General features: G+C 39.3%; 1 protein-coding gene across 6 annotated transcripts in view; it reads right to left on the bottom strand.

Annotated features, from left to right (window-relative positions):
* ZNF385D (zinc finger protein 385D) overlaps positions 1–13,480 on the bottom strand; it is a 940,592-nt gene that overhangs the window by 84,969 nt on the left and 842,143 nt on the right. For all 6 annotated transcript variants that reach the window (XM_049710123.1, XM_049710121.1, XM_049710122.1 and 3 more), the window contains one exon: positions 11,849–12,011. In XM_049710123.1, coding sequence (XP_049566080.1) covers positions 11,849–12,011 — 163 coding nt within the window. The remainder of the gene's footprint in view (positions 1–11,848; positions 12,012–13,480) is intronic.

The raw sequence follows: 13,480 nt of genomic DNA, 5'->3' as shown, positions 1-13,480 counted from the left end.
CCAGTAGATGCTCGGGCAGACAGCTCGCACTGAGGTTCCCACCAAAAGGCAGCATCACTAACAGACTGATCTGTGAGTGAGGAAGGTCTGGGGATGACTGCATCACAAGCTGCCGTTTGACTGTAAGTACATGGGAGACAGCCCTCCTCAGCCCTCCACCCAAGCCAAAACTGCCTACTTGGGCTTCCCTGGTGGCGCAGTGGTCGAGAGTCCGCCTGCCGATGCAGGGGACACGGGTTCGTGCCCCGGTCCGGGAAGATCCCACATGCCGCGGAGAGGCTAGGCCCGTGAGCCATGGCCGCTGAGCCTGAGCGTCCGGAGGCTGTGCTCCGCAACGGGAGAGGCCACAGCAGTGAGATGCCCGCGTACTGCAAAAAAAAAAAAACCTGCCTACTTAACCTCAGAATCATGAGAGATCTCATAACATGGTACTAATAATACTACTAGTAAGATGCTCATCATCATGACAGATACTGAGGATAAATGACAATTTTTTTTTCCCACCACCAAGTTTTGAGTGGTTTGTTTTGCATGCACAGATAATTGGAAAAAATATCAAACAGCTGAACATTTGGAGGCCACTAGACCAGGGATATGCAAAGTATGGCCCGTGGGCCAAATCCAGCCTGCCGCGTGTTTTAGCAAATAAGTTTTACTGGAACACAGCTCGTGCGTTTACATATCGGCAATGGCCGCTTTCATGCGACAGGGTCAGAGCTGAGTAACTGTGACAGAGATCGCATGGCCCACGAAGGCTGAAATACTTAATATCTGGACCCCGTATAGAAAAGTTTTGTTGAACTCTGATAGACAAATGGCTGACTTTTCCATTTTCGTTTTGTTTTGTTTTTTTTTTACTTTTGACAGTGAGTATTCACCATTTTGCAGCCTAATATACTTGTATCCTATCCAGCTATGTAAAATTTTATATTAATTGGCACTCTGCAGGCAAAGATACACATATACACTCAAGCATTTGGGAAAAGCTTTCATTAAATTAAAACACACCACAGAGATTCTAAATGGCCATACATGTGGTTTTCATGAGGCTGATGCTGGATTGAGTATGAATGAGGTACCCAAAAGTAAATTTGCACATTGACCAAACCAGGGAGTAGGGCACATTATAGTAAATGTTTTATTTTTCTTTCTGGAATAAGAAGACAACTGATAAAACTGGCAACTCCTGGCTGTGCAGAAATTTACATTGGGTGGAATGTTGATGAAGCTAAAAAACAAAGACTTTCTGAGGTTTTTAAGTAAAGGCAAGTAATTTTAACAGCACCTAAATTAAATTAATCCGATGACAAAGTACCTGCAAATTGAATGGGCTTTCTTGATGGATTCTAGATGTGTTCTACGTGAAAAAAGTACTTTGTTGATCGAGTCCCACTTGGGTTCTTTCCTTCATTACTCTTTGCATTATAAAAAATTACATTTCTGCAAGGGACAACTCAAAAAATCTATCTTGCCTTCCCCCATTAATTGCAAGTTTGATGGAAGATGTCACCTTTACCCTTTGGAAAAAAGGGAATAATAGAGGACAGAAATACTCAAGGAATTTGACAGCCACGCCAAGTAAATTATTCTATGGCTATTCCAACCACAGCTATTAGATTTGTGTTTTTTTTAACACAAAGGCATATAATCGGGTTAGAATCCTGGATTACTTTGAAGTAAGAAATTGGTTTTCACCTACTGTTTCAAAACCCTTTTTAAGATCCATTCATCTTTCAGGGTGACGATTAGCCACCCCCTCTTCCTAGGGCACAAAAGTTAACACATACTGGTACCTCAAAATAACTAAGAGACAAATCTAACACCACTAACGTGTTTTTCCAAATATTTGGCAACTGAGAGATTTATGAAATATTTCTACTAATGGGGAGATAAATATGATTTGTCTCATTTCTGATACAGTCTTCTGCAAAGAAAATTCCTTAAAATGGGGCTGTCAGTAATTTACAAATTAATATGATGACCTATTGAAATTTTCAAAGCTATATAAATACCAAGTACACTCTTTCTCCTGTTTGGGAAATCACCAACTTTATAGAGCAAACTATTTATGCCCCTGAACTTTAGACTACATTACCTTATTTTTAAATACCACTATATACTGATCTAAAATGTCTTAGTAACACAGGAAGAAGCTTGCATTTATGGGCCCTGAATCAATCCTTTCTAAGTTACTGGATTTTCAATTACCAAAATTACTGCACTAAATATCACCTTAGTTGCCTGAAAGAATTAAAGCATTTTCCAAACTGGAAATTCCTAGAAGATAATACATGTCCTGCCAGACTCTAATGCCTTCCACTGTAGGCAGTCTTTTTTTTTTTTTTTGCGGTATGCGGGCCTCTCACTGCTGTGGCCTCTCCCGTTGCGGAGCACAGGCTCCGGACGCCCAGGCTCAGCGGCCATGGCTCACGGGCTCAGCCGCTCCGCTGCATGTGGGATCTTCCCGGACCGGGGCACAAACCCATGCGCCCTGCATCGGCAGGCAGACTCTCAACCACTGCGCCACCTGGGAAGCCCTGTAGTCAGTCTTGTGGTATCTTTATTTGATAATTTTGTATATTCATTTAGAAAAATTAACATTTGACTGCCAAAAAACCCCAGTGGGGTAGGGCTAACAAGGATTAGCAGAGGATCAAGGGGTTTGCTGCCTACGAGGAGATCGCAAGTCTGCAGGGGTCAGAACTAGGTTCCAATCCTAGCTCTGCCTCTTACAAACGTGTTGACATCAGTGAAGTTATTTCACTCAGAATCTGGTTTCTTGAACTGCAAATTAGAGTTAGATTCTCCTATAACCTTCACTAGCCTCTAACATCGAATTTCTAGACCTCTTTGTTTTAGCCTTTTCTTCTTGCTAAAGTGAACCACGAGAGGACAGGAAGAAATACTGAATATGCCCTAAATGTTTAAGGGAAACACTTCATCTAAGGAGTTGTTTTAGGGGTTGCCACCCTTGACATGTTTAGCACATGTGGTTAGTAGTATTTGTGAACCCTCTACCTCCCTCCTATGAAAGGATCATTCCAATTGCTCTGGACTTTCATGGCAGTATATCTGCTGTTTTCCCCTGACAAATCATTTCCTACTCTGGATTATATTTTAGGTTTATTTCTTGTTTTCCAACCAGACTGGAGTCACCCTGGGAGTAGAACACCTATTCTGTACCTTACTTTGCAGCCCTGCAGTATCTTAAAATATTGCAAAATTATTTGAATAGCAATGAGTGGGTGTGAATGAATGGGTGGATAAAAGAACAAATAAATACCCTAGAGCTCAAGAGTCAGATGCTCAAATCTCTGACCAGTTCAGAGAAGGACGGGAAAGGTTTTCTTTTCCACAAGCTTTTCTACTTCCTGAGCAGCATGAAAGAAATGCACTATTCTTTTCTGGTTTTACTTTAATTCTACCAGAGAGCTGGCAAGGAAACAGAAAGCCAGGCAAAAATTAAGATAAGGTCCAAATGGGTAAGTATCCTGACTGCTACACATTCTGCATCTTGACCTTCACCTTGGAGTTTGGCCAGGCACCACCAGCTGTTAGTCTGAGGGTAATTGACTTGAGCAATCATGTAAGTATCAAATGCTGTCACGGCTGCCTGCAAACTGAGTCATAGCAAAAGCAAAGCAAAGGCTGTGTACTGGCCGCATGGCTCAGACTCCACCCCACTGAGTTAAATATGCTCTCTGCCCTCAAATTTAACCCGATACCAGTGACACAACTCGGTTAGTACATAGTCAATCTAACTCAATAGAGCTTTTTAAAATGTTCTTCACTCTCATTAGAAACTGAAGTAGCAGGGTAATTTAATGATGAATCTGAATGTAATTAAGGTAATTAAAATAGCAACTTAATTTTATGCTGTCTCTGGGAAATGTTCAACCCAAGGGTTGCACATTCAAATTCTGAGTTACATTGGTTAATATCTTTGATGTGTATTATAAAGTAGTTAAATGTAATAGAGTTCAATTAGTAAAATATATTGACTCTAGGCATTGAAATTGGTACTATATATTTTGGGAGTGTGTTAGTTTTCACTGTTAAAAGAATTCTTAGGATGAGAGTCCTGAAAATAAAATTAATACATCACTTTATTGACAGTTTTAATGTAAAACTGCTAGTGGCTGGGATAACGACATATGGGATGAAGGTGTATGCTCCACCAAGGAGGTGAAAATTTGATGGGGTTGACAAGTAGGAAGATACACAATTTCAGTAGGTGCTAGGACGGAACTTACACAGAAGCCTGGAAATGGGAATTAGCCAGGCAAAGAACGTGGTTCTATCTGTACATGTTTGTGCGTATCCATCACTGGCACACAACGTGTGCATCCTCTGTGCCTCCATAGGTGATACATGGGATGAGGTGAGGTATAAGGGAGGATTTTTCAAAGCAAAAGAACATACGCACCTTGCCCTGGATTCTCAAATAATTTTGTTGCGCTGGAGTTCAACAGAGAAGTGAAGGACTGCCAGAAACGGTAGGCAAAGGTCAGACCACAAAAAAGTTCTGATGCCATGTTTAAGAGTCTGGAATTCATTGAACATAAATGCAAGTATAATTTTTAATTTAAATATCTGTTTCAGTTTGTGTTTTACTAAGAATTCAGTAGAAGCTTTATGGCTCCTGACTGTAAGAAATGTGCTGCTAACATGTTTTGTTTCACATTCGTTTCATGTCTATTACTATTAGATATTAAACCCTTCACTTTTCCACTTTGGAGATGAAGTTCTCTCATGGTCCACGTGTTTTTTACAGGTGCTCACTTCATGTTCTGTCATATTTGATCATTGTTAAACTTTTTTGTTATAGTTAAGAGTCTAACATTAAGAATTATTATTTTGCAGTTGAAATATTTTATCATTATATAAGCTTATGTCCACTTGATTCCTAAGAAGAACATAAAAATAGGGGGAGAAAAAAACCCCTCCATTAATTAAAAAACACACACAAATGCACACATAGATACAGATGTTTCCAGAAGTGTAGCAGCTGTAGACAAAGCCACTGGGAGTTTTAATTTAGTTTTTAAAATTCATCCAGATGTCTGTTATTTCATAGATACTGGTTAGGTGTTTAGCTTATCATTTATTTTATTCAATTTGGTATTTCTTAAAGAAAGACAGTCACATACACGAAGTGTTTACAGATACACACACACACGCACACACACACACACACACACACACACACACACGTCAGGGACCCTGTTGCTTTGAACCATAACATAAATTATGTCTAGCTTGTCAGTTTAGTTTTAATTCCCCTCCTATCATGCACACAATACCCCAGCCCTTGACCATATGGATAGACGACAGGTTCTTTAGGAAATGTAGGTCCTCACTGCTTCACTCATTCATTACGTTTAGGAAGACAACACGTTCCTGTCCAGATGAAGAATTCTTGGTGAAATTCTTCTGCGATTCAAGGATTGGGTTTGTATAACGTATCTGGGTCAAAGCTTTTATCAGCACAATACCATTCATCTTGATTTCCTCAGGCACAAAAAGAACAGGATAGAATATTGTTTGTGATTTCCACATCACCCCTAACGTATGAGCTGTCATCACTGATTCATACACAAGGATCCTGGAACCACAATATTCAAATAAGCAGCTAGAGTTTGTGTGTGTGTTTCCTTTCTGAATTTCCCTTCTCTTTTTTAATCTCTCTAGAGATCTGCTACCAGCACACTCTGCTGGTACTTATCACACATCTTGAGCAGGGAACACTTGGTAAAGGCTCTTTCTTTGACCAGTCAGAAGCATGTCATGAGCCAGCGCTAAGAAAAGAAAAACCACTTAAGGCATCAGTGGTCTCGCAACAGTGCTTCAGCGCCTGTGCCAAGATGCTGGCAATGGGGTCCTTAATTGTATTAGTGAGTGTTCCAAGGGGTCTTTGTTTGGGAGAATGGGTGAGAAAAGAAAGACCCCAGGAGCCAGCACAATGTCTACTCCGCCAAGAGGGGCATTTTTACGTCACTACACCAGATTAGTAAGTGCTGATAGAAATGTGTCCCTTTTCAAATGACTTCGTATTGCCTCTGAAAGGTCAAAAGAGCTATGGCTTCATAAGCCAAAAAAGCATGTGTTCCTCTTCTTAAAGAAAATGGGCAATGCTGATTATGAAGATCTGGTGTAGTGGGGTATTTCAGGAACAGGTATTAAAGACAGAATCTTGCATATCAATAAATATGTATGCAAAATATTTATATAATAAAATACCATCTGATATATTCCATACTATATCATACATACAAATGTATAACACAATTTCAAAGATGCATGGCTTTCTGATGTCAAACCCAGCTTGTATTCTGTTATAATTTTCAACACTTGGGACCTTTGTCTGAAGCCTTTGTCAAGAAAAGTGAACTTTTCCCAACTTCCTTATGAAAACAGAAACAAAGCTAATTCTCTCTTGTCCTCTGCTGAAAACTATGTGTCTGTTTTCTAAATGGCACTGGACTGGCTTTTCCTTACAAACTACTCATCTACCACTTTTATTTCCAGGTCACCATTCTCATGATTTAGCTTCTACTTAAATGGAAAAGAAAAAAAGAGTGTGTGCCTAGCACTGCCTGGCACTGGGCCTGATGTAAACAGCTGACTTGAGAGGATAAGGCTCAGGAAAGGAAAGACCCCAGACTCTGTGACCTTATAAAATTGACTGACATTCACAAAGAGGCTTTGTTTCCTAATGTATTTATTTGTAGTCATCGGATATCACTTTCCATTGGATATCTTCTTTATCATTAGAAAAGTCTCCATCACTCTAAGTATAAATAATTTGAATTCCAATAAACACTTAGAATCAATTATTAATTCAGAGTAAATAAATGTTCCTTTGCATTCATAGACCTTTTCATAAATAGATTCAAAAGTATTTCACTCTTGGCACCTTTGGGTCAGGTAAGTACAACATCCCTGGATGATAATTTTGAATTGCCAAAAAGAAAAAGAGAGGGGAAAATTGATACGAAGAAGACTGAATCATAAGAGAGAAAAGTGCAAATTTAACTTGTAACATAGTAGCTTTATCTAATGACTATATTTGCAATTCGCTGAGACTTGAGAGAATTATGTAATAGAACCAGGGAGAAATGTTCTCAGATCTTACCAAGTGGATGACTATCGTAAATCTAAAACTCAATAGGCTAATTAACTCCTGACTGATAGTCACCGGAAGGAACATTAGAAATGTCAAGTCTTCTTTACCTGTGTAACCAGGGAATCTCAAAGGAAGCAAACAAAGAACAAACAAACTTTAGGAGTTAGACTTGATGACCTTTAAGAAAACGTGCTACTCTGAAATTTGATGAGCAATATCTCAGAATTCTTTGCATTAATGAGAACCATTGTTCTTTCATGCAATCAGGTATTCACGAATAAAAAAGTCTAGAGGTTTGCTTTTAATTCAAGAACAAGAGAGCAAAACTGATTGCTTCAGGTTTTAAAACTACTTATTAAAAAAAAAACAAAAAAACTACTTATTATCTTTTACACAAAAAGTACTCTTTAAAGGAAAAAAGGTAAATAAAAGGATTATGCAAGTATGTACTCTAAATGAGCATATCATCTGGCCATAGGAAAAGGTAAAGACATAAAAATTATACAAGAATAAGATAGGGCAGTTAGGAAGATATGGATTCTTATGGGACTTCATAGGCAGAACGAAGAAGAGAAAGTGACACACTTTAAGGGAGAAATTTAGAAGAACAGTATAAGAAACAAAGATTCAGGGGGATCATGTCTCTAGTGGAGAATATTGCAGGTGAACAACAGAAGAAAAGTTTGGAAAGGCAGGTTGTGATCAAACCATGGGGGACCATGAGGTCCAGCATAAAGGCACAATGAAGGTTTCTGAGTGGGTTAGTGCTGTGCCTTATCTACTGTCTAGTATGAATGGGCTGTAGCATGAAGGATATGGTTGTCAAGGGGCCAGAATGGAGGCACAAACCCCAAACCTAACCTAATGGATAGGTCATAGGAATGAATAAAATTGTCCCCAAAGGGAAAGTAAAGAAAGACCAGAGGATGACTTCGCACAAGACTTAATCCAACAACTGCGAATGTGTCATTTCACAGGAAAAAAAAAATCAATTGAGCTATATTTGCCAAGTTATGTTAAGCATAATTTCTTAAGTTTTGTCATTACTTTTTCTGTATAGAAAACTTGCATTAAAAGAAAAACGTGGGGAGGGATAAATTAGGAGTTTGGGATTCACAGATAGGACTATATACTACTGTACATAAAATAGATAAACGACAGGACCTACTGTGTATCACAGGGAACTATATTCAGTATCTTGTAATAACCTATAATGGAAAAGAATCCAAAAATAATATATATATATGTATGTATATGTGTGTGTATATATATAAACCAAATCACTTTGCTGTGCACCAAAACTAACACAACATTGTAAAGCAACTATACTTCAATTAAAAACAAAACCTCGCTAAGTCAGACAAAGTTATTCTGGTCACCTTTGGAAATGTTTGCTCCATGAAATATTCTGTGAATGAATAGCAATCACCCTCCCGTACCAACAATTTTGAGTGTTCGAAATATTTTTTAAAATATTACTTTTGCCTGTAAATTTTTCTTTGTGTAAATTCACCAAACACTCCTCATTAGATTGTAAGAACTAAAATTATGTATTAACGTTAGGGAGTGTCTTCTTGCCTAGCAGTAGGGGAACGAGGCTATCTGGGAGCGGCTGGTGGTGGATCACTGAATTGCTCACCACTGCAGCCTGCAGACTGGTAGAAGGAGGGGAAAAGAATCCCAAGATCACGAAGTTAGCGACTGAGACCTCAGCCCTCATGTAAGCCCAAATATGTAGACATATTTATTAGCCTAAGGCAGCAATTTAAGCCCATAATACATGATTTAGGAATTTAGAAGGAATTGTTTGTCTACATTCTCTTTTTGTAAGTAGATTTGGAATGAGAATTTGGTTTTTATGAGTATTCTATTTCTTGTGTTTTAAAGAATCCCAGGAAAACCTCCTAAGCAATTTTTAAATTCAAGTCTATATCACTTCTTGCTTTCTTTTTTTTTTTTTTTTACTATTGTTGCCCAACCTTCTCTTAAGATTCTTGTCTATCACATCACTGTATACTTAAGCATTTTAAAAAGCAATTGGCCTACGTACATATTAAATTCTTGTTAGGAACAATTTGGTAAACTTACTGAAAGTGGTTTAATGTCTCTATACCTTTTATGCATGGATAAGTCCACAAACCCCAAAACAACTTTTTACATTAAGTAGAAAGGTTACAATTTTTTATTATTAAAAAATATGTGGTCTTTGATTTCAGAGTCTTCTCTCTTTCCCCTTCTGCCTCCGAGTATTTAACCGTTGTAAGAAACTAGCTCAGAGATCCATCCTGTTTTCAGAGCTGTGCTCCTTCCCAATCAGTATGAGGACACAGGCAGTAATAAAAAGGACAGGTAATAGCTTTAAGAAAACTCCCATTTATCAGCATAGGTGCCTCGGATTCATACTGCAATACGAATGGGCTAAGAGCCTATGAAATTCCAGGAGCTTTCTTGGGCTACTTCTCATAGGTAGTTTTGCAGAAATCCCAGATAAGGATAGAGTTTGGCTTAAAACACCTAGTGAGTGTGCTGGACTCGCTAGTCTTTCAACCTGTATGACCTGTTTCTTTGTGGGTAGAGGTCCCCTTGGATCAGGAAGCCAACCCCTTCCAGATGCCCATCACTTCCTTACTTTGGCTTCAAGATATTTGTACTAACTTTGCAGATTTTATTATCCCTCTGTCCTTCTGGAATTTTCTCTAGCTCCAGCTAGAAAGGGCACTTCACCATTTCAACACCATTCCAAGCACTAGGTGAAACTGGCATCCTCACTAGGATTCTGTCTATCTTATATAGGCTCTGTCCCACAACCCAGTCCAAACTAGTTTCCATTCATCCTCCAAGAGGACAGAGCCTTTCCACTCTAGTCTCTCAGGTGAGGGATGGAGGTATGTATTCATAACTCATTTATGTAATGGAGATGACACACAAGGGAGCACTTCTTAAGCCCAGTCAGCAGCTCTACCCACCATGTACATATATATCTTTTTAAATGCCATGCATCTCAATGTAACAGGGATTTTTTGCATTTTAAAGAGAAATCAAGGTAATCCAAACAGCCATTATTGATAAAAATGTCTAGGAGTAGAAGAGTCTGGCAATGAGCAAAAACTTTACATCAAACTCATCTCTTTATATCAAACCTTTTACATCAAATTTACATCTTTATTCTTCCTACCTACTGTCTTTTTTGCAAATGAAATATATGTCTCTATGGCGAGTATGGCTTTAGGGATCCCATCCCAGATGCCAATATCTGGGAGCAGAAATTACACTCACCTGCTTCAAGACTGCTCATTTCCCCTACAGCCCCCCACATAGGGCGGTGACTTTTCAATTAATGGAGAAAAGAATAATGTGTTCCCTACAAGGTTTTACATCTAAATTAATAAGACGGTATAATTCAGCTCTTGCTCTGAATACCAAAGAAATGAACATGACAAGTTTTTTTTTTTCTTCTTCCCCCTTTATATGTTGTGACACAAAACCGGATGAATCAGAGAATCAAAGGGATGAAAGAAGATGCAGCCAACAGACATTGTACTCAGCACCTACCCCGCGTCAGACAGGTGCTGGGGTACAAAGATGACGAGAGGTCACTCAGCCTCAGAGAGTATACAGGTTACTCAGGAAGGAGGCATGATGCATGCGCCAATAATATTCAGATGAAGTATATAAAGTGTGTTGTGGGAACTCACAGAGGACACTGTCGTCCCTTACAGATTCACACAGGAGCAAGCATCTCTCCAGATCCTTTGAGGACCATGTATTATAGGTCCCATGGGTGTACCGCGTGTAATAACGTTGCTTTAATCTGTTGCGTTGGTTCACTGTTGACTTTATATTTTCATCAGCCAGGGCCAGAAGATCTCTTCTAGGTAAGACATTCCCGTCAATGACAATATAAATGCTTCCTGATCACTGCTATTTGTAGGGGCTGGAAAGCCACTGGCACATACCAGCCCTTGTATTCTTAGAACGTGATTCATTAAATGGATGTGTGTACATCCACGAATCGCACGGGATCTCTTTTTATGTAAGTTTCGAGGACCAGTGGTCTTATATTTTTAAATGTCAGCTTATGGAAACCCCACTGGCTTCCCCTGCCGTGAATACGCTGGTTGCTCGAGGAGCTATCCCAAGGCACCATTCAGAGGCCGTCATTTCACTGTGAAGACTGTTAAAAAGAATAATTGGTATCAATAACACTTACCTGTGTATGCAGAGGGAAGGTTACCCAGCCATAACAAGCCCAGATTCACACAGCCACTACTTAAAACAATGCAATGTTTGGGATTTATGAGAATAAACCCTGTCAGGAATAATGCCCTTATGGGGGCCTTCTTGATTCATTTGACATATTCTGCTGTGTACTCACAGTTCAATCAAATCTGCCATGCGGTTATAGGCTAACGTGCTTGCATACAAGATGCAAACGATACACACCGGAAAGGTTCACTTCTCAAAAAGAGGTATGGCTTTAGATGCCCTTCTGACTCTTGTGTTCCTCTAAAACAGCCATAGGACTGTTTCCGATAGTGATTATCGACATCGCTCAAGGGTACTGGAAAAATGAGGGGGAAGCATTACCATTACATAGAAAGATGGATCAAGCATGAATCAAGATGGAAGGAACACCAGCAACAGATACACTCAGGCAAGGGAAGGAGCCCCCGAACAACAAGGATGAGGACGACAGTAACACAACAAAGAGCATCGCTTAACCTGTTTTGTCAGAGCTGGTATTGATGGTATTGGTAGTGATGGAGGTGAAGGTAGTCTTTGCGCTGTCCTTGGCAGTTACAGATTTCTGCTTATTTTTCATGGCTTCCAGTGCTTTGAGCTTCTTGGCATGTTTCGTGCCTTTGTAGTGGGCCGCAGCCTGGCTCTACAAAGGAGAACAAAATGAACCATGCAATCAGGCTCATTTCTAAACTGGCATTCTCTGTATTACTGCAAATACAGACTCCCTTTCAATAATAGGTACCATTCACGCGAATTCTGGCTGTGGTCAAACGGTGGGGTTCTATTTAGAATGATGCTACGAAGCAACGGGAATCAAGTTCTAAAACCTCTGGATGGAAGGAAGAAATATTCTATTGCTTCTCTTCAGAGAAATGTAGATGAACACTAACATAGCAACAACATTTTCTTTGTGGAGTGGGAGATAAAAGAATTTACAACTGTATTGCCTTTGTTCTGTCACAGAAGATGCTGGGCTCCCAAAGATTAACAAGGGCCCTAGAAAGAGTAGCTCTCACCTTCTTGGCTCCGGAAATATGTTTCTCCTGCTACAATGTGTCTTATTAATACAGGACCCAACAGGTGTCTACCAGGAAAAATTCACCGATAACAAGGGAAATAGGCACCCTGGAGGCTGAGATGGGAGCGTGAGAGTTCAAAATCAAATGTACCGCTGAAGTCCAAATGGAGTATATGGAAGCTGGGCAATTTTATGATTCTTTCTTTCTCTTTGCTTCCCACAGAGGGTAGTCTGAGTTCAAGGTATTCTTTCAACACGTGTGTCCTTTGTGCCCTGGTCCATTGCCAGGAGGATCCAGTGTGTTTTGAGCACTTCATGTGGCCGATGCAATACTTTTGCCTTTGCTTTCTGAGATTTCTATAAATAGTAATATATATATTCCCAAGTTTCGATTTTCTTAACCTTATCTTTTGGTATTGGAGAGACAATGAGATAGAAAATCATCTTAAAAAATATATATTTATTAATGTTAATTTATTGGTGGTGACGGGGAAGCCTTTGTAGTTTAGGGTGAGGTGGAAGTGGGCAGGGAGATTCTTAGATTAGAAGGTTTTCCAGCTCAAAACCTTTAAAACTATGACCTCACAAGGAAGAAATCTCGGTGGAGGACTAATTCTGTATAGTATCTATGCATCACTTCCCATGACTTATTTAAACTCAATGTTCCATTTTGCCAGAAAAATGCACATTGGCCTCTTCATCACAGCAACTGTGGTAGGTAGGGTGTTGCAGTATAATATCTTTTTATAAGTAGATAAATATATAATCCACACCTTCATTTGCATCATTCTGACAAGTATCCTCAAAGGACTAGGTACCTTTATTGAAAGAACACTGGACAAGGAAATTGTATATTAGAAACAGTTTGAACAGAGAGGACACTCATGCATCAGTTTTCCAACAACACATAACATCAAAAGACATAGTGTGAGTCAAAATATGAAGTTAAGACTTACTATAGTTAATTGAGGAACCAGTGATAGATTGGATTGCTTTGATTCTACATGGAAAATGCTATTTTGATGGACAGAGTGGTGTCCCTTTTTTCTCCTTCCTGATTTATTTCCAATAATTCAAATCCTTTGGGTATATCT

The sequence above is a fragment of the Orcinus orca genome, chromosome 5, assembly GCF_937001465.1.
Source record: "Orcinus orca chromosome 5, mOrcOrc1.1, whole genome shotgun sequence".
Taxonomy (NCBI): Eukaryota; Metazoa; Chordata; class Mammalia; order Artiodactyla; family Delphinidae; genus Orcinus; species Orcinus orca.
This window is presented reverse-complemented; position numbering and strand designations above follow the sequence as displayed.